This window comes from Strix aluco, chromosome 18, assembly GCF_031877795.1.
Source record: "Strix aluco isolate bStrAlu1 chromosome 18, bStrAlu1.hap1, whole genome shotgun sequence".
NCBI classification, from domain to species: domain Eukaryota; kingdom Metazoa; phylum Chordata; class Aves; order Strigiformes; family Strigidae; genus Strix; species Strix aluco.
This window is the reverse complement of record NC_133948.1, coordinates 5,883,532-5,904,244: the sequence shown is the minus strand read 5'-3', so window position 1 is coordinate 5,904,244 and position 20,713 is coordinate 5,883,532. Positions and strand designations below refer to the sequence as shown.

Below are 20,713 nucleotides of genomic sequence, written 5' to 3'. Positions count from 1 at the left end.
TCAGGCATTTTTATTTTCAACTGCAAAGGAGGAGTGGAAATCCTGCTGGCCTTGCCAGCTAGGTTCATACCTATTGAATGGATCAAGCACTGTCTATGTTGAGCTCGCATTCTGGAGCTGAACCAGCTCCTCTGCTGGTGAAAGGCAATATCATGCTGTTAACTTGTTATGTTTAATGTCAAATCTTGTAATATTTGATTTTTACCTTAAATCCTAGTTGTAGGCATAAATTCACTGAAATTCTGCAATTTTTATCCTGTATAGAAGATTTTCCAAAAAAGCTGGAAAATATTCATTGATTGTACTCTAGCTCAGAAATCAGAAGGAAAAGACAATCAGATTCATTAAAATAAAGGATGTCTCTTTGCCTGTAAGATTGAGGGCTTTTAGCTTATGGTTTTTGTCCATGCGAAATGAGTAAAAGAACCCCAACCCGGAGACATAAAGCTTCCGAAGACCTGCACATCAGTAGTGGAATGCTTTTCTCAGCTTTGTCTTCCCATATTGTATTGAAGAGTTCAAATCTTGCCTGAAGTAGACATGTTTGTGTGCACAGGAAGCCTAAAGGTAGCATGTTTTGATGGACGGATTTAAAGATGAAATACACAAAAAACACATAAAAAAGAGATTAGACACCCATCATCATCTCTTGCAGAAGGATTTTTAAATCACCACTGGCTGAATTGGAAGAAATTATCAGCATTTCCAAAGTAATAACTTATTGTGTGGTGATGAGCACCAAAGAAAAGCCCAAATAAATTAGCCTACCATAATGCATTGTGTTCCTTTCTCATTCTGTGCTTTTTATTCCTCATGCATCAGTACTATGGTCTCCTTGTCAGTGATCCCCCATTTTTTACTTACGCATCCTATACACGTAATTTCTAGGATGCTATCAAACATGCCAAGCAGAAGTGGTTTATTGCATTGCAAGTACCTGTTTATGCAGAAGAGATGTGATCTTTATCTCTCTGGCAAATATGGAGAGGAATGCAAATGTGTCCCCTTGCCACAACAGTTTGACTCTCATGTGAAGGCTTCTTAGAACAAACAAAAAAACCCTCACAAATAAAATTATGGTCTTTCCTGAAACCAGAGTTGTGGGTATTTGTTAAGAATTCAGCAATGACTAGACAGGCAGTCTTTTCTTGATGAAGATAACTAGATTATCGGGATCCTTTCCTGACTACTTCAAATGTGAGTGGAAAGACTGACTCAGCTGAGAAGGAAGTTTGAAACTGTGTTTTCTTTTTCTAGCTGTTGTCTACACTAGCTCCATTTCCCATTCATCTGGATTTTTTAGGTGTTATCATTCTTCTTTTACCTACATTTCACAGAGATTCATTTTCTACTTTGCTATCTCTCACATCCTTCTTTAACAGGTCATTTTTCTTTTTCTCTCTGTGACTTTTTTTTTCTTAATTTTTTCTAATTCCCTCTTCTTTTTTTTCCCCACCCAAAATCTATTTAGATGGGAAGGCAGTATGTTACTGATTTGCATGCTCTCAATAGCATTGCAAAATGGATAAAGTCCACAGACCTCTGGCACTGCTAGGGATATACTGCCCTAGAGAGGCATAAGTGTAATGCTTGTGTGCTCTAGGGGAGCTCTAGGGTTGGGGAGAGATAATTAAACAGAATGGAAGGAGGTACAAAAAGCAAATATACCAAAAGAAAAGCTGATTATTTAGTGGTCCTTTGAATTTCCTTTGATTTCCTCATGTTTGATTAGGAAACAAGTACTCTTTAGTGATAATATTAGGACAAATGGTTTGCAGTTCCAAAAGGGATGGGCAAAAAAGGTTTGTAAAACTGCTTTTAGTGAAATTGTTTAAATTCTGAAGAAAATACCATAGAAAAAGCTTTTTCTTAAAAAAAACCCCACACCACTATATCGGAATGAATAATTGAGAAAATTGTGGAGTTTTGTTACTAAATGGCAGTGCTTTGTTTTCACTGCACTTTGCTACGTTTTTATTCTACATCTCATATCAGTTTATATTATTTCCTACCACACAAGGAAGAAGTTATATTTAACGCATATTGCCGCTGCTGGCTCTGTGCAGTGGCAGGACAGATGACAGCAAGCCTTAAAAGCTTGCTGCAACCCAACTGATAGAGCTCAAAATAGCTAGTATGGTGTTTTTATCTGGTATGACAACATAGCATATTATTTTACTTTTACCCAAAGGTTTGTACTTATTTTTAAATCACTTTCTGAAGTGCCACCTTGTTCCACTTTGTGGTGTATAAATCATCTTATCCCTCTTTTTATGGGAAAGTCATTTTCAGTTTAATTTTCTCTCCTGTAAAATGGGGATAACAGTTTTCACAAACTCCCTTAGGTCTCATGGGGTCAATTGTGCTTCTGTCTCCCTTCTCTCATGCTAGAAAGCTTTTCCAGTTATCCCTGGAAACATTTCTTTCTTTTCTGAGCACTGCTGTTCCAACTCTTAGCCTGGTCTGTGCATCGTTTCAGGCCACAGACTCTTTTGATACCCTGCAAGAGATGTGCTGGAGACCTAGGTACCTGTGTGGAGATAGAAAAGAATAAAGATTACCTTCTTTCTCTCTTCTCCCCAAGGCTCTTTCATTAATATTCCTATGATACATCTTATTTAGCATATTCATGGCTTTAGGCTCCTTGTGTCCGTTATAGCCTTCTAAAGACAGTGATAAAACTTTATACGTTGTATTATGAGAAACATTACATGCCCGGTTGTTTTAGCAGGTTCAGAATGGATTTTGTTTTGTGAGCATTATATAAAGATCAAAACTGATACCACAGGAGTGGGATACTTGAATTGACTAACGCTGCCAACATCCAGTAGTTATTCTTGAGTTTACAGGGTCTCTTCTTGAAAACCATGTCTTGCAGGGCATACCATCCCCAGAGGAGTGGCTGGTTCTTTCTCTAAGGTAACTTGGCATAATGGCACAGGTGTTAGCAGTTGGCCAAGGGCCTTGATACCAGCCTCTTGGATTTAAAAGGACTCCCAGGCTGAAAGAGCAGAAGAGAGATTTTTTTTTTTTATTTTTTTATTTTTTTTTTAAATTTGCCGCAGTCAGGGATGTGTCAGGAGAAGCAGGTGCAGAATGGCTCTGTGGAGGTAGGAAATACTCCCCTAGAGACAAGACAGAGCTTCCCGTTGTTCTTAATTTGTCAGAGCTGCTTGATCATTCATTAGACAGGAAATAAAAGGCAGATTAAGAAATACAGTACGAACCTGCCTGTGCTGTGCTGGCTGACAGGAGGAAAGACCAGATGGCTCCATTCCAATGAAGTTTTCTTTTGTCTTCGTTGTCTTCAGATTGGGTTGTGACCATTTAAAAATGTGTCTACATGGCACACAGATCAGCAGGACTCTGTTCACGAGGAGAGTTTATTGGCACCACAGTGAACTCCATTACAGTTTAACTCTCAACTATAAACAGCAAAACCCTATGTGAAGGATTTGACTTTAAATAGCACCAAAAACCATTTCACTTTGACCACTCTTCAACTCAGCTTGGACTGCTGTTGTGAACCTTTGGGTTTGTCCATCCTAAACTTTAATTGTGTAGCCTCCCACATTGTAACTAACACCATTGCTGTACTCTTGATAGCAATAATGATTTTAGCATTAGCAAAGACAAGCTGCCAACATGTTATTGCATTATAGTGACCATAAAGCGTATGCCTCCCTTGAGGAGGATTAGGCAGTGCATCATTTCAAGTAGCAATGGCTGAATACCCAATAGAAATATTCCTACTGTACCAAACAGCCTTGACTTTAAACGAAAAACCATAAGTATTTTTATGTGACTGAAGTCCAGTAATGAGTACTATTTGTCCAAATTATTTAAATTTTTAAACTGTATTTTCTGAAGGGTAACTTTTTGGCTTACTTCTCTGTTGAAGGATTTAAATTGCTAAATACTGCTGAGGGAGGAAGGCTATAAATTGGGGACACAGATCCATGGGACTTGCACATAGAAGAATCATCATAGTAAGTGATGAGTAAAGTAATTAAACAGAAGTTCCTGACCTGGTGGTGACAGCCTGGGTCTGATCATAGGTCATGCAATACTTTCACATTTTTTCTTTATACATCTCTAGTAGCAGTAATGAGATTCTTATTGATTTTTTTAAGGTGCTTTGTAATCTAGTCATTTGGAGGTGTTTAGTATTTCTAAGAGGAACTAGTTCAAATAATTTCTATCAAAATCATATTTGGTAGCAAAGCGGGGTAATTTTTTGCTGCAAGAAATTCTTCATTAAAATACCTGCTTTGAAGGAGAAATTAAAAGAAATACTTCCATTCTTTTGGGATTACTGTAGTTGTGTCATATGGGAGCTGTAGTTCAAGAATATAAAGAACATGCTCCACTTCTCTCTCTCCATCTTTTCCACTGCCTTTCATTCCCTCCTTTGTTTTCCCATGTCCTAATCACTGTATTCCTTTTCTCCTAATCTCCAACATACCTGGAAAAGATTAAGCTGATTGCCTTTTTTGACAAGCACTTGTTTTTTCCATGGTTTCCTGCCCCACAGTCTGCTCCTGTGCAGCAGTCCTTCACTGCTGTTGCAGGACACATTTCTGGTGACAGCACCAATTCTGCAAAGCTGGTGAGTGGTAGCAGCAGACACCAATGCGATGATAAAGAAAGACACCCTGAATAGAATCACAAAACCAAGGTTCATTGTATGAAGATCCATTGAGTTCTTTAAACTGTGATAGAACATACTGTACAAAACAGGATCACTGCCAAGTATTTATAGGCAATGCATTGCCCATTCCTGCTCATACAATTAAGGTATGAGTTGAAACCTGAGTTTCAATAGTCACAGATGTATAAAGCAGCTTTCTGATCCTACCTAGGTCAGCATGAAATAAGACTGCATTCAGTGCTAGTTTAGAAATTGTGCTCTTTTTTTTTTTTTTTCCTGACATGAAGAAATGAGAAATTGAACACAATGTGTTCCATTTTGGAAATACAGAGGCTCCTTTTAAATTCCATCCAGGATAGCAAGGACTCAATACATCCATTAAAATCCAAACCTTAAAAATGATCAGATGAAACTCTTCAAGCACTAGCTTTGGATAAAGCATTGGATTTAGCCAGCATGATAAAAATATCTGAGTATTTTGGGAAGAATCCCAAACTGGGGCTGTTGTCATAAAAAATATGCCTAGTTTTAGCTCTTTTTCCACATCAGCTGGGAAAACCTGCTGGGTTTTAGCATGTTCTGGAATTCTCTAGTCTGTTGCTGAAAAGTTTTCTCCTTCTTCTAGCTGCACTCTCCAACATAAGTGGCTTGTGACACTTCAGCATTGTGCCATTCATTCTCTCCTTGAGTATTATTCCGCTGAAAGAAATGCTGCTCTTTCCTTTCCCTGCCACACAAACACTGAAGAACTGTTCGGCCTTCAGTGTTTCAGAAGTAGAAGCACTGTCATTCTCAATGTCCCCTGGATTTCTGCACTGCTAAGAAATTCTTCATTCCTCAACAATTTTGCAGTAAATTGAGTGTTTTCTTGTCTCTCTAAATGCCACTGGACTATGGTGGCCTTGCCAAGATATGCAGTAGAAACTTTACTGCATTGCTTTCTATACAGTAACTTTGCAGGAATTGCACCAACAAGCCCCTTTCCAATTTTCCCTCTTTACGTTTCCGCTTTATGGTATTCGCTTATATGAACCATGTAAGCTTAGGTAAGACAGCATGTAAAGACAAAGTAGCATTGATAAGGTATCAGTAACCTCAATGTTGCTAAGAATATCCCGAAGAATCACATTTAATAAGTCCTTGTTCTTTTCTAGTGTTTTTTACTCAAGGATCCCGGCAAGATTGGTCAATATTAAATAATCCATTTTTTTTGTTACTCTTCTCCCACAACAAGCTAAATTAGTTATAATTCTATAAAGTTTAACAAAGGACAAAAGGACCTTCAGACAGACATTTACAGCAAGGTAGCAGTATGGCCAAAAATTAATTCCAAGTTTTCCAGTCTTCTGCTCCCTGCTGCCCTGGTTCATGGACCCCATCCTGAGCTTTGACCTCTCTTCCATGCCTCCCTTTTTAAAAAGCAGAAAATACTTTTAATGTAGTCATTTCCCATTTCAAGGAGTGAGTCTCTTTAGATTTGCTCATGTGTTGCTTTAACAGGGAGGAAATACATTGTGCTTGTTAAAGGGAGAGCCTCGTAGTCAGGATTTTTAGGCTGTAACTTTAGCCTTAGCTTTATCTTGATTTGGTTTTGTTTCTCCACCTGTAAAATGGAGTGGTACTTAGTGAGCCATGTCACAGAGTGTTACTAAGCCACTTGAATGTATGGGAAATACCCTGAAATCTTAAGACAAGTGCAAATGATTAATTCATTATTAAATCCATCATCCCACCAAATCCTCTCTTTGGAAGAGCCTTAATCTAATGTTTTATTAATATAAAAGCAATTACATTGCTGGCTTATCAGCCACATGAATGGAATCTTTCTTTTTCTTTCTTTCTCGCAGTGCGGATGGTCCTTCCTCTGAAATCATGCAGATTGATTTTGAAATTGAAGACCTAACTGACCTACCTGGGACCCAGCTCATCACGTGGCAGGTAGAATATCCTGGAGATACGACGTCTGATCTAGGAATCTCCAAGATCTACGTAAGCCAGAAGGACCTGGTAGGAGTTCTCCCTTTGGCTATGGTAAGAAATTGTCTGACATTTCGCATGTTTTTAATATTGCTTTACAACTGTAGTGTCTGACAGATGCAAATGATCTGCTGAAAGGGGTGGGGGGACAGAAAGTTTCAGCATCTTGAGATCCAGATAGTAACTTCTGAAGTTTGCTTCATCCAATGGTGATGCCACATGAGGGGAGACCACGACTTCCCATGGAAGGCCCAGTCATGCTCTTTGACCGATACACCAACTTCTTGGAGGCAGAAGCTGAGTTCACAGCATTTCCAGTGTTCAGAACTCACTTGTGTTGTTGCATGAAGTGGTATACTTGGATACTCACTTCAATGTGGTATATGTCTTACTTGAATCACAAGTACTCTTACAGTTGGTCTAGTGTTTAAGGACTTCCTGAATCACAGGTTTTTTCAGTTTTTGAATTCTGACTGCATATTCATTTGGGAGTGAGAAGAGAAATAAAAGTCATGGTGTGACTTCTGAGTAATTTTTAATTACCCGGGGAACACAAAATACAGTATGTAACCAACTGTCTATTCTATGTAAATACATTCAAACAGGTTGCCTCGCCATCACAGTGCAAACTATAGGGCTTGAAAAATACCTGATCTTTTAGCCTTGTTCTTACCTAAAACAGCCTGTTAGATACCCAAATTCCAAGTGCAAACAGAAATCTTGTGCGTTTCCTCTCCTCTCCCCTTCACATTTCTTCATCGTTAGGGATGAAGTGTACTTGTCTAAGGTCTGGCTGTGCCCCATGTTTGTTCTTAGACAAGCTATTAGAAAATATTGACACATTATTATTTAGCACTGCAAGAAAAACAAAAATCAATCAGAGCATTTAAAAAAATGTAACCTGGATGTTTGCCTGGTGATAGCCAGTTAATTATGCCATTATTGAAGGCTGGAGGTGTTCTCTGCACTTTCAGTCTCACAGAATGGCTATTATTGTTATTTACCAACTTCAGAACTACTCAGATGTTGTAATTTTTTATTTCACAAAAAATATTTCTTTTTTTTTTTTTTAATGGTTCATGCTTTCATTACCAAGGTGTGTATCACAGTTGAAATAGCTCTCCCCAACTGGTATTGTGGCCATCTAACAAATTAGAATTTATAAATAATGCCTTTGTTTTGCATGAGTGTTTCCATGGACTAGTTCTTGCTATTGAACTGTGGGTGATCTCTGCTGGTTTGTTGATAAGAGAAGAGGCTCTCAGGTCTGCAGATGGACCCTGATGTGCAGTCACATGAATTGTGGAGTACTGAGGGTTAAGGCTGTAGAGGTGATCTGATTCATGTAATCTGAGATGTAGGGGGTTAGAATCACAGAATCATCTAGGTTGGAAAGGACCTTGAAGATCATTTAGTCCAACCATTAACCTAGCACTGACAGTTCCCAACTACACCGTATCCCTAAGCACTACATCTCTTAATAGGAAGATAAAGTATTTCTTTCCTAGTGGTTCCAATTGTTGCAGAAAACACTAGTTCTTCTCATACATGCCCATGATCCATGATTGCTTTAGTATCAAGTGATATAGTGGCAAGTGATATAGTGGCAAAAAATAGTTCATAGGAACAAAGACAGATTCTCCTGGCAGTTGCTACAAATCAACTCACTCTCTTCATTTCCATTAAAAGATTAAAAAAACCCTTTTCCAGAAGCACAAAATTCTATGCTCAAAGGTCATGTGAAGTCTATAAAGTTATCAGTAGGTGGCATTTTACAAGGCAACAGGTGTTGAGATAATGCGTAAGAGAGAAAGCAATGATAAATGGCAGGGGCCCCCTAATTACTGGCAGACTGGGAATAGTTTTAACCTTCTTTGCATTAACTGAAGTGTCAGGGAAGAAACTCTGGGGTATCACAAATCTCCAAATCTTTGTCATACTTCACTTTGTGCTTAGGAGATGATGATCCAGGTGCAGACCTTTCAAGGTGTCTGACTTAGATTAGCTTGGTACTTCAGATTTCCCTGTGATTTTAGCAAAGCCAGTTTGTTATTTACAAATTCAAAATAAATAAGTAAATTCTACTCTTCCATTTAGGAAGAACCACAATGAAAACAAAATGTTATATTATTTCTCTGTTTCTGGAGACTGGGGTTAATTTGGGTTAGTTTTGCTAGGCTTCTTAGCAGAACATATAATTTCATGTTTAGAAGCACCAAACAGAAATGCTGTTGAATATTTCAATTACAGATTAATTTTTCAAAAGAACAATTTTACTGCTTTAACATTAGGCAGAGCTTTGTTTTTTTAATAGACTAGCACATACCACCTCTGCACCATCTTTGTTTTCTGTAGTCTTTTCTGATAGCTGTTATGGATTTGTAAATTACAAAGCAGAGATTGGCCAATTTAGAGCTTCCTGTCTTCTTTTTTTGAGTTACAAAATGCTGCAATGAAAAGACTGAAATGTATATATCAGTGTAAGGACACGCTGGGAATGCTATCTTCTGCTGAAGTTATTAGGACACTTACTTCACTCTTCTTACCTTTCTCTAGTGCTTTTTTTTTTTCCTATGGCATATGAGCATTCCAGCTTTGAGACCCCTGCAGGGCCGCACACCAATCATGGCAACACAAGTTACAGTAGAGCACTCAAGGATACTGATGAAAAAGCTGTAGGGTGTATTTTATGGATGTGTGGGTACCATAAAAGCTGATATTTCTGATACTTTAGTAACACCTTTTCTAATTTTAAGGTATAACAGAACCTGTCTTGGTAAGCTGTGCATGGGACCCCAGCTGGCCCTTATTACCAGAATAGAAGACATTTAATTTGAGAACATTGTAAGAACCTGTGAGCACCTGTTTGGATATTTGCAATGCATGATCCTTTCCCTTAAGCCTGATGAAATACAGGCAAAGATGTTTATCCAGGGTTATAAAAAATTATTGGCCTTTTACCATGATTGCTTTGCAGTGGCTCTTATAGCCACATAGCAATGTCTTGCCTTGTTGACAGAAACTAAAACATCCACTAAATGCCTAAGTGTGTGGCTAGGGAACTGGAGAAGAGGGGTCTTAAGAACATGTTGATTGGTACAGGAATTATAGAAATGGACAGTGCTTTATTCTGGATGCAGAATTCTGGACAAGGAATGCCAGAGGATTACTCCGTGTTAATAAATGAAGAAAAAAAAAAAACGAACAAAACAACAAAAAAACAAACCTCAAGTAAATAGTGAAGAAGCAAAAACCTTCTATGTTGTTCTTTGTTATGAACTAACATACATATTATTTCTCTTTAAATGTCATTCTGTTAACATTCACCTGTAATAGGGTATCCTTTGAGACAGAAACCCTAGGACCTCTTAAGACCTTTGAAATATGGTATTAAAAAGGCGTATGGTCCATTTGTTCATTAACTGTCTTGAACATGCTGAACTGCTGAGGTTTTTTTTGTTGAGGACCTGCAATGTAGTGTGATAGCCAGTGAGAACAATATGACTGAATCTTCTAGAATGTGACATTATTTTTTATTGGTATCCTGAAGAATCAGCTTCCAAATCCTATTTGACTTCTTTCTGGTGTTCTTTGCTATTTTATTTCACTCTCATTTTGTTAGGTGATGAATGGCACAGGTTTAATCACTCAAATTGTACATTTGCTGCTATTGATTATTGTTGCTTTTTAAACATTCTGTCACCTCTTTCATAATTGTGGTGTTCACCTTTTGTTGAACCTTAATGATTAGGTGAGGCTGAGAGACAAGTTCTGTAGCCATCTGTGTACATACAAGATAATCCCTACTGAGAAAGGCAGAGGGCAGATATGACATGCTGGTAAATAGATAAGTTGAAATCTGTTCCGCAAACAGTAATAATAAAAATGGTGAATAATAAAATACCTGGTCTGGTTCTTAACTGAACCAGCTCTGAATTTATAAATCACCTGTTTTACCTGTGTATATGCCCTAAACCTACTCTATCTGTGCACTCCTTTTATTTAATAATGTGATAAAGAATCAGGGAAAAAAAAACCTGTTCATAAATTTCACAGGGGGAGATGTTGGTCCCAGGGTTGATAAATCCATTATTAGAGCAGTCCTTTGAGTAGAAAATATACTATGCTAACTTTACTTTCTCCTAGAATACAGAAAAAAAATGTATGCAGGGTATGCTTAGTGTCCTATCAGAAATTTCTTGAAAAGGTTGCTGGTTCCTGACCTTCAATTTCTGATAAACTGTTGTCACATACGTATTTTAAATTTCTAAATCAGCAAGTTAATATTAGATTCAGCCTGGCTCACAAAAATGTTGTTGCCCTGATATTCAAGACATTATTAGATTTAAAGTTATGGATGTGGGACAGATGTTTCAGGTGGTGGTAGGACAAATGAAGCTGATGAAGAAGCCAGGCAGTTGAATGATGAGCACCCTTGTGTATAAAAAGTCTGTGAATCTAGATTGCTTTCTTGAGAGACTCTCCAGCCCTTATAGATGAACTGATCTTATTGCCAGCTATAATAGACTGCCTTACATGGTCTGTACAACTAGGAAACAGCAGAAGAGTTTTGCCTTCCAGAGCAAGAATCCTTGAGTCCTGCAGAGTTATAGTGACAGTGGCTGAGTAGCCCTAGATTACCTCATACCAATCATGGTATTAATATTTTGGAGTTGATAATTCAGCTTTCTTTCTGCCCAGAGACTCTCAAACTTGCTGGCAGGCAGGACAGCTTGCCTGGCACTAGGTCCAAATTAGCAGGATTCACCTTACCAGGGACTAGCAGGACAGGCTCCCTTCAGTCTTTATTAAGCTCGGCTCTGGACTGGGGCTTGGTGAGTTTTATGCCCATATGCCTGTGGAGTGCCTGTCTTTCCTTCTTACTGAATGCATTGGGACAGCCCTTAGGTATGTTTATAATCTAGTCAGCATCAACCTAAAAAATAACCTTATTGTTAGAGAACTGCAATGGACAGGAAGAAAGACAGGATTTGAAACTTGATTAATGGTACAGTGTTGAGGTTGCAGTCTGCTTGGTAGAGGCAAGAACTCCAAAGACAACCTTCCATCCCTCCCAGCCATATTTTAGCAGGCAAAGGTGAATGGTGAACAGTGAATTACAGACTTGTATCAGCAACTGAGCTTCCATTATCTCTCTGGTTTTGGCCCATTATTTATTATCCTCAAGCAGTGCAACATCAGCCTCCAAGACAGTCAAGTGAGGTGTGAGGCAGAGAGAGATTTAAATCAAATGTAGAAAAAAGCTCTGAGAGATACTCCTGATTTATGACAGGCTTGAACAGAGTCAGTGACCAAAGCCCAGCTCATTACTTTGCAACAAACAGGTTGTAGTGAAGGCAAAGAATTACTCCTACTCATCTGACCCTACCAAGGAGTCCCGGCTTGGTGAGCTGTCCCTGCTCACAGAAACACACACTCAGCTCTGTTCTTGCAGGGAAAGGCTGCTTTGGTGCAAATCGAACTGACCTATTTTTAAGCTGCAAAGGAAGGTGGTTTAAACACACTTAGATGAGCTGTTAGGAAGAAAGATCACATTATCCTTCAATTCAGGTGATTTATGAGGTTAGTAACCTCTGAACAGGTCACTGGTAGTGTTGGAGCAAAGTAACCTTCTCAACCAGCACAAGCATTTTTGCAATCTTTGTGTTACCACAGCTGCTATTGTGTGAAACACAAGCAGAATATTTCTTTTACAAGGTCAGGTTAATAACTAGCTGTAAAAAGTAAATGTTGTCTTTATTTGTCAAACAGAAATATTTTATAATGCATAGTATGTAACAAACTTCATATTTAAGATGATCTTTTGTTAAAAGGTCTGTTTTGGTACATCCTAGCACAGTTATCAGAGTAACATTGACTGTAAACCCATTCTCCCATTGCAGATGAACATGCTCTTGTCCTCAGACCCATTAGAGCCATTTTGGCTTGTGAGAAGTTGTATTTATGGCAGTCATACTGAATAAATTGTATCCAAAACCTGAACACCAGTTTAACATTATACCTTTTAGATAATTTATTGTTTCAACTTGCTCCTGATGTTCTTTATAAAAATTTAAGGAAAATTTTGACAGGATGTAAACTTCTACATACCATTAGCATAAGAAGCTGGATAAATAGACCAAATAAATAAATAAAATTAATTGCTTCTACAAAGAGGCTATCTATTTTGTAGGAAGATTTTCTGTATTAAAATTATTTCTAATAATTACAGGAATCAGCTGTCATGGCAGTGCCAGTCACTGCTGGATTTAAAAAATGCTTAGGTTATTAATGCCCTTATAAATATATGTATCTGAAACATTTAACTTTTAGCTAGTGCTGTTTATGTTCTGTTGGAGACCGGATATGTAGCTCAGACTTACCTACCAGAGTGCTCAGTGCTGCACAAACACTTTTGTAATTGCAGCCTCACCCTGAAGAACTCATAAGCCAAACAGAAAAAACTAATGATAAAAACATAAAAAATATTGATCCCTTTCTACAGAAGAGGGATGAGGATGGGGAGGGTGCTGAAGTTCCTTTTGAAGTCAACCAGACTGCCTTCTCCTAGACCGAGGTTTTGGCTTGGCTCTTTTTCCCTGTTACAGAAGATGTGATGGGTGGATCACGGTCCCTGGAGCACAGATGGATTTGTGCAAGTGCCATCGTTGCTGGAGCTTATGGTCCATGTGTAGCTCTAAAGATGGCGTGGCTGTCCCTGCCTCTTCCTTGGGCCCTCTCTTCTGCTCCAGTGCTTTGCCACTCCTCAGGTTGGCAGAGTGCTGCTGTTGTCTATTGGGACCTGCTCAGGACTACAATGGGGGTCCATGCTGGGGTAGTGGAATAGGATATTGGAGGCTGTTACAGCCTCCTCTCTACTATCTACCATCTAAGCTGACAATTAGGATGCTTTTGGATGAAATTAATACTTTTCTATAGGAGAGCTGAAATGTGAATCTCCATCCATGTATATGATATAGATGAACAAACTGATTACAGGGAGGATCTGCTTTTGGCTGTGACTGGCGTGGGTTCTGCCTGGCAGCTGAGAAGTACAGGATCACATCAGCCAGAATCAGCTGCCCTAATCAACTTTAACGAGTTAATATTTCTAAACACTTCCACTGACAGTCAGCTTTATGAAAAAGAAGAAGATGTCTAGAGAGTAGTTAAAAGCTTTTACCTTCCTAATTCATAGCTTTTAAATTGCAATTACAATATTCGGCAAGTTTTCAAATATTTAATTAAAATGTTACCCATTTCTGAAGAGGGACCTTTTAAATCAAAATGATTAGTGAATCACAGGTAAAATCTAGTCATGGGAAAGGGAGAAGCCTTTGGATCATTGTGATGCATTGCAAGCAACCATTTTCTTTTCATAAGTATATCCTCTTGCTTCCTAAAATTAGTAGGTCAAGGTCTTATGATTTCATATCATAAAATAGACTTCCCATTCTCCCAGTAACATCTCTTGACAACTACCAGTTCTGATTTTAATTCATCTTTCTTGAACATGGATATCCAAGATGACTACAGGATACCAGATAATGTCCCTTGCCATTGTTGTCTAAGTGTTTATGCCCTGGAAATGTTTTTTTCTCCATCTCAGATGATACATGTATGGTTTTGGTTCTGATTCTTGGGGGTTTTTTATTTGGCTGGCTGGGGATTGTTTTGTACAATGGCATACATTCATCCTGTAGCTGAATATTATAACCAGATCTTTCTTTTGCTCTGTTGTTTCAGGCTGAAAACCTCTTAGCTGATGGCTGAAATTCTTGCTGTCAGTCCCCATGATTAAACTTTACACTGTGTGAGACTGCATTTCATTCCATTTCTTTTTCCTGAATCATTGGTTTTATCTGGTGCTTCTTATTTAATAGTTCAAACTTCTGTATTGACAATGCCTCCCAAACTGATACTCTTAGCAAATTTTAGTAGTAGTCTGTTTCTTCTTGTTCCAGGGTCATTATTGACAGCAATTAAAAAAATCTGTCCCTAGGCTAATTCTGGAATATTATTGTATCAGTCTAATTCTGGAATATTGCTGTACCAGTTCAGAGGAACAGGTTGTCTTGCTGTCGATCTCACAGCTTTACCTGGATCAAAAAGCCCGCTCTTTGGATTGGTTCTCTGTGGTTCAGGCAACTTCAACCAGAAGGACTTTGTATTCAAAAGCTCGTTAATCAGTCTTCATGCAATGCATGAGTCAGATTCCGTTTCACATTCTAATAACTGTAATGAGCCTGTACAGCTAATAGAAGAAAATGTTTCATCCAGTAAACACATAATAATCTGTTATACTTCAGAAACTAATTGAATCACAAGTATCTGAGGCTACAAGACATTTTTCCTATATGTAGATGTTGATTATTTATGCTTTTCCAGAGCATGGGATATTGGCACCTATCTGTACCCAAGAGATGGACCAGGCAGCCAAGTAGTCCAATCACATGTGACAGTTCTGGTATTCCTACGTGACTGTGTTCAAGAAGTGAATATACTCAGTTGTGAGGGAGCTAATGTAGAGGGTTTGTTTTCCAATTAAATTGCATGTTAAAAATGGCTTGGTTTGGTCTTCAACTTACTATTATTATTACTGTTATGCTAAACATTGGCCTTGCTCTGGCAGGCTTCTATTTTCTAACTACCAGCAAATTGACAAGATGCGTGAGTCACTAGCACATAGCATTTTGTTTTGTATACAGAAAATGAAATGAGAAAATAATACAAGCACTTGGCAATCAAAGATGCCTTATCTCCAGAAACCAACAAATGCCATATTCTTTGGATTTTGCCTTCCAGAATTAATGACAACCCTGGGGTTCTTAACATTTGAAATAACAAGCAATAGCTCTTTCCCTTTACAATTAGACATTTTGTTGACCTGTGGAGCATGCAATGAAACAGTAACTGTGTTCATTGAAACATCAATGCAGACATTCTGCTACTTAAATTCCCAAGCAGTGAAAACCATCAAGCAGGTCTTCCAGATTAATCCAATTCTTTTTCTGCCAGAGGTTACTACAGGGTCATGGAAAAAGATCTTGGTGATGATGTTGTTGAAGACAGGAGGTTAGAAATCTTGGTTTTGTATCTGGAGCTGCAGTTACTAGCTGACTAATACTGTAATCACCTGTAATACGAGCAAGCAACAGTCACCCAGTTTTAGTCTGAGTGGGGGAACGAGTAATGAGGGCTTGGGCTGACTGCTGGCAAAGCTGCTGACAGCCACACAATTTGATGTGGAACATCAAAAATTGGGTTCCCTAGAGAAGCAGGAACAAACATAAGGATGTTTTTCTTGCGAATTAAAGCCTAAGAAAAATGGCTTTGCATAACAGCTGATGTTCTTTCTTAAGTGTGTGTTTTTCTTGATTAGGCGCGTGTCATTGAACTGGGTTGAGACAAGCCCAGTCCTCCAGCCCTGACAATCTTTCTGTGTTGTACTGAAGCTGCATGATGCTATGAAATGTAGAAGGCCCAGGAACACATGGCAGATCTGAATTTAGAGCAAGTTTCACTCAGAACTTGTGCCTACTTCAATGGACACAAGATTTAGAAGTCCTGGCCTGTTTTCACACTGCTGTAGAGCCACTGGTATTAAAAATGTTATGAGTTTAAAACAAATAATTTGGTGGTGAATCGAGTTTTCAGAATGAAGGTCTCATAAATATTTGATAATTTTTGTGCAGCCCAGTTTCAGCCAGCTGAAAGGGACCTCATCTTCAGTAGGCAAGTGCTTTGAATTATTTTAAAGTCACGTTGTCTTAAGATGTCTCACACTGAGTGCCCTGAATCACCAGTAATCACTGAAAATATCACACCACCTAATTTGTATTATTTTTTCAATACCTTTGTATCTTTATGTTAATCAGACTTGATTACTAGTAAAGAAATTTCAAAAGTTTTTTGCTGAAAAAAAACCAGGGATGGTGTTTGCTTACTTTTATTGAAAGATGGTCAGATTGGGTTTATAGAAAATAGATTACTGCCTTCTGTTCCTCTTTTGTTTCATGTCAAGCTTCACTCAAAGGATTTTGTAACACAATGCTGCCATACAGTGTAGTAGTAAATATTGCAAAACAGTCTTTAATTTTGACTGCTAAATTGTTTTCACTGAAATACAAAAGATTACAGAAAGTTTTCTTCTATGCTCGGATTTGACAAATCTGGTCACATCAGGATCCAGAGTTTACACTGGTTTAAGAACATTACTTCAAATATGTATTAATTGAAGTGTTGTGTGTCCCATCCCTCTTTCCAATCAGAGACTCTTTCTGAAGGGTTGTCAGAATCACAGAGCAGCTGAGACTGAAGAGAGCTCCAGCTGTTAGCTAGTCCCATGCCCTGCTCAGAGAGATGGTTGCTTTGGGCTCTGTCCCCTTGAGTCTTGAACACCTCCAAAGACTGGAGATCCCACAATCTCTCTGGGAAAAGTATTTTGGTATTTGATCACCCTCATAGTAATTTGTTTTTCCATGTATCTAAATGGAATTTTCCCATGTTCTTACTTCTGTCCTGTGCCTCTCATCCTATTGCCATACAAGCCTGAGAACAGTCTGGCCTCATCTCTGCATCCTCTAGACAGGTAGCTGTAGAAAGCAGTAATGCCTCCCGTTTGCCTTCTCTTAAGGCTGAATGGGCCCAGTTCTCTCCACCTCTCCGTGTACATCATGTGTTCCAGCCCTCGACCAGCTTGGTGGCCCTGCACTGGCCTTGCTCCAGTGCGTCAGTATCCTTGGCTTGAGCTACAGCCTCTGTTGGCTTCCCACCTCCTAATTGGTGTGCTTATGAAAAGATTTTTCCCTTTTGGCATAATGAAAGGGATGCTGCCTTAATTGGTTCCCTTCAGATTAGTCATTTGAATAAAACATAGCTGAAAAAGAAGCAGGAAATTTCTCCCTACTGAAATAGATCCATCACCACAGCAGTGCTGCTTGAGCAAAACAGGCGGCTATCACTCTTTTCAGCTTCCTGACATTATTTTTAGATGTGTGTTGTGATTTTGAGGTACCGTTTGGGGGTCGGGGTCTTCCTTTTTTTTCATTTTATTTTTTTTCTTTTGAGGATTAAAGCTTTTAAAATTATTTATTTACAAGCCATGAAAATCTCCCCAAAATGGATTTTAACAAGTGTGTAATTGGATAATTTGACAACTGGTAAGCTGAAGCCCCAGAGATCAGGAATTACACTTCGCTACAGAATAGTCGTTCTTCATGTAGAATTAATTAGATTTCCTCTAGATTACAAGTAGTGAGAAGAGTAGTCAATTAAGAGAATTATTCCCTGACTTTTCCATCCTTCTTTTAATTGCCAGCCAGTGGTATTAATAATTCCTTTTTCTATGTGAGATGTCCTCAGAGGCAGGATGCCAGAAAGAGGATGAAGGACAATGGTTTAAACACTGGCCCAGGATTCAGAAGAAATGACCACCAGCTTTGTGTGTGACTTTGACTCACCTTCTGAGGGACTGGTTATCCCAATGGATATTTCAATGGCCTGAAAGCTGCTGGGTTCATGGGAGGCAGACAGCAAAACGAGGACAGGTTCCTGATCAGTTGAGGGTAATGTTTTTCAGCGGCATTGCTAAGTCAACACTTATTCCTCCCCCACCCCACTCCTAGCTGGGTTAGTACAAATGCCTGTGCAGCTGCTGCAGAGCTGGGCTGAGGACCTGAGCTTGGCTAAAAATAACCCTTTTTTGTTGGGTCATTCTGAACACAGCTCAGTTCCCCAGTTTGCTTCATCACCTGCCCATACAAAAGGAACAGTAGCACAATCAAAGGAGTGGTTAAAAAAGTGGAGGCAGAAGGCACTTCAGGCAGCATGGCTCCTGAAATGACAGCTTCAGGAACAAATATTGGCAACGGCCTAAAAGTTCTGGGGGGAAGCTTAAACCTTTGTCATGCATGGACATGGACAGCTGAACAGGGTGGAAGAGCACTCTGCTCTGGCCAGTCCTCTCCGGGAGCAGGGACTGGGGCACGCAGCAATGGAGGAGTCACCTTTGTGGTGATTTTGTTAGCTTTGTTTTGCATTGTTTTGGGGCTGTGCAAAATGAATTTGACAAACTGGATTTATGTGCAGGATGTTTCTGAACCTGAAAGCATAGGTACAAAGGGACCTTTGGTCTTTTATCTCCTCTTTCTCCTTTCTTTCACACTGGCTGTTGGATTGGCTTTCTGTGTGGGACAGCAAACAGCAAAGGAGGGGCTCAGAGGGGGAAATAATTTTGTTGAGACAGAAAGGGATAAAGCAGAGCAGACGACTGTGATTCAGATGGATGTCTGAGTCATACATTGTACCTCCTGAGGCTCTTTCTGATATAAGGCACCTTACACTGTACCTAGGGAGAAATTTAGTCTGTGGACTGAACAGAGGTATATTTTCAGGTGCTACTGAGGAGCCATATGAACACGTGGCCTCCAGAAGAGTGATCCTATTCACCTTGGGAGAAGGACAGTAAAGACTTGCCTAGAGGTAGATGACATGGAACCAAATCACCCAGAATTAAGATCTCAGAATTTAATGTTTACTGAATGCAGAGAAAATAAATTTGTAAGAGGACATTTGTTTTGTTTTAATTGTGACCTTCAAAGAGGGGATGAGGAGCAAAAGTAAAATAGGAAATCTGTATAGCTGAGATTTCAGAATACCTAATGTTGTTTTATAATCGCTGATGTCATTTCTAATTGTGAGGAGAATACAAAAACGAACAACATCTAAATGTGAAAAATGTTCATTTAAAAAAGCTTGACATTTAAAGAGACTAAATTGTAGGCATATAAGAAATGTAAATGTGAAATAAAAAAAAATCTGGTTCTTTTTCATACCACTTACTAGTAGCTCCATGATAAAATAACAGAATCACTACCCTGGAGTGGGATTCTGCAAAATTACTACCCTGGAGATACAGTAGTTACAGTTCAAAGTGACTTTTTTCTGCAATGCGAAACTTCTATTTCCTAAACCTGTCAGCTCCAAACAGAGTGAAAGTAAGTATTTAAACCACTCTATACCTTACATGAAAATCAGTCCTGACAATTTGAAAATAGATTGCAGGACTTTCAAATGTTCAAACCATCAGTAAAAACCAGTAATTGTTAGAATATATATATAAAAGTAGTGCAGTTTCATAAAGAACAGCAATACCCTATAGTGATGTGTTTTCATTGTAATTCATACTGAAAATCCCAAATTCTGCTTGTAATATTTGTAAGGCAAATTACCTTTGAATTTAAATATAATTCTCTCTGTTTCAGTGGAATAAAGGTGTGTCACTTTCACATATGTATTTTCTCTTTGATCTTAAAAGATGTCAGAAAGCGGAGTTAAGTTTCCTTGTCATAACTGGTACAATCTAATATATGTATATAGCTCTTCACTGATTTGGTGATAACAAGAACCACTAAAAAAGTAGAAAGCTTAGACATGAGGGGAAAAACAAAGCATTTCAACACTTAAAACAGATAGGAAAAAAACCTGAACATATGTAAAAATATGTAAAAGTATACATCTAATTTTGTCATAAACAAAACCAGAAAAGGATGGATCTGTATTGCAGCTGGCATACGAGAAAACCAAAGCTCTCTTACTTTGGGGACTTGGTTGAGCAGATACTCAAGCTAGTATCAAATTTTGCAGTTTAGGGGCATATTTTGTTCTGTTGTCTTTTAAATGATTTATTAATTTCTTATAGTAAAAAAACTTAATTTTTTTAAGCTCGGTTTCTGAAAAAATTCTCCACTTTCTCTGTCCAGCCCCAGTCTATGTTCCCCTGGCTTCTATAGAATGAGTAGAAGGTCTTTAGAAGAAAGCAAAAGTACAGTTCCAGTTATCTTCATTTCTAGTGTACCTTTTCCATATTAAACCAGGAAGATATACATAAAGAATGAGAAAGTGCATTGTTGGTGTTTAGCCAGAATATAGATGGACTATTCTATGAGTTTGAAGGTGGCTTCTTTCCTTGCTTCTGTTTTTCTTTCCATGTGGCTCCACAGACTTATTAAACAGTATGCTTTCTAAGGCAGAGACTGCTTTAAATATATTAATGTATAGTGTCTGTAACAGCACGGCTGTGAT

At 38.5% G+C, this 20,713-nt stretch overlaps 1 protein-coding gene across 2 annotated transcripts in view; it reads left to right on the top strand.

The window, feature by feature from the left end:
- The window catches only part of TMEM132D (transmembrane protein 132D), a 267,632-nt gene that overhangs the window by 162,411 nt on the left and 84,508 nt on the right, over positions 1–20,713 (top strand). For both annotated transcript variants that reach the window (XR_012625670.1, XM_074844388.1), the window contains one exon: positions 6,499–6,682. Coding sequence is in view for 1 of the 2 variants with exons in the window: in XM_074844388.1 (XP_074700489.1) it covers positions 6,499–6,682 (184 nt within the window). In the remaining variant the exon portion in view is untranslated. The remainder of the gene's footprint in view (positions 1–6,498; positions 6,683–20,713) is intronic.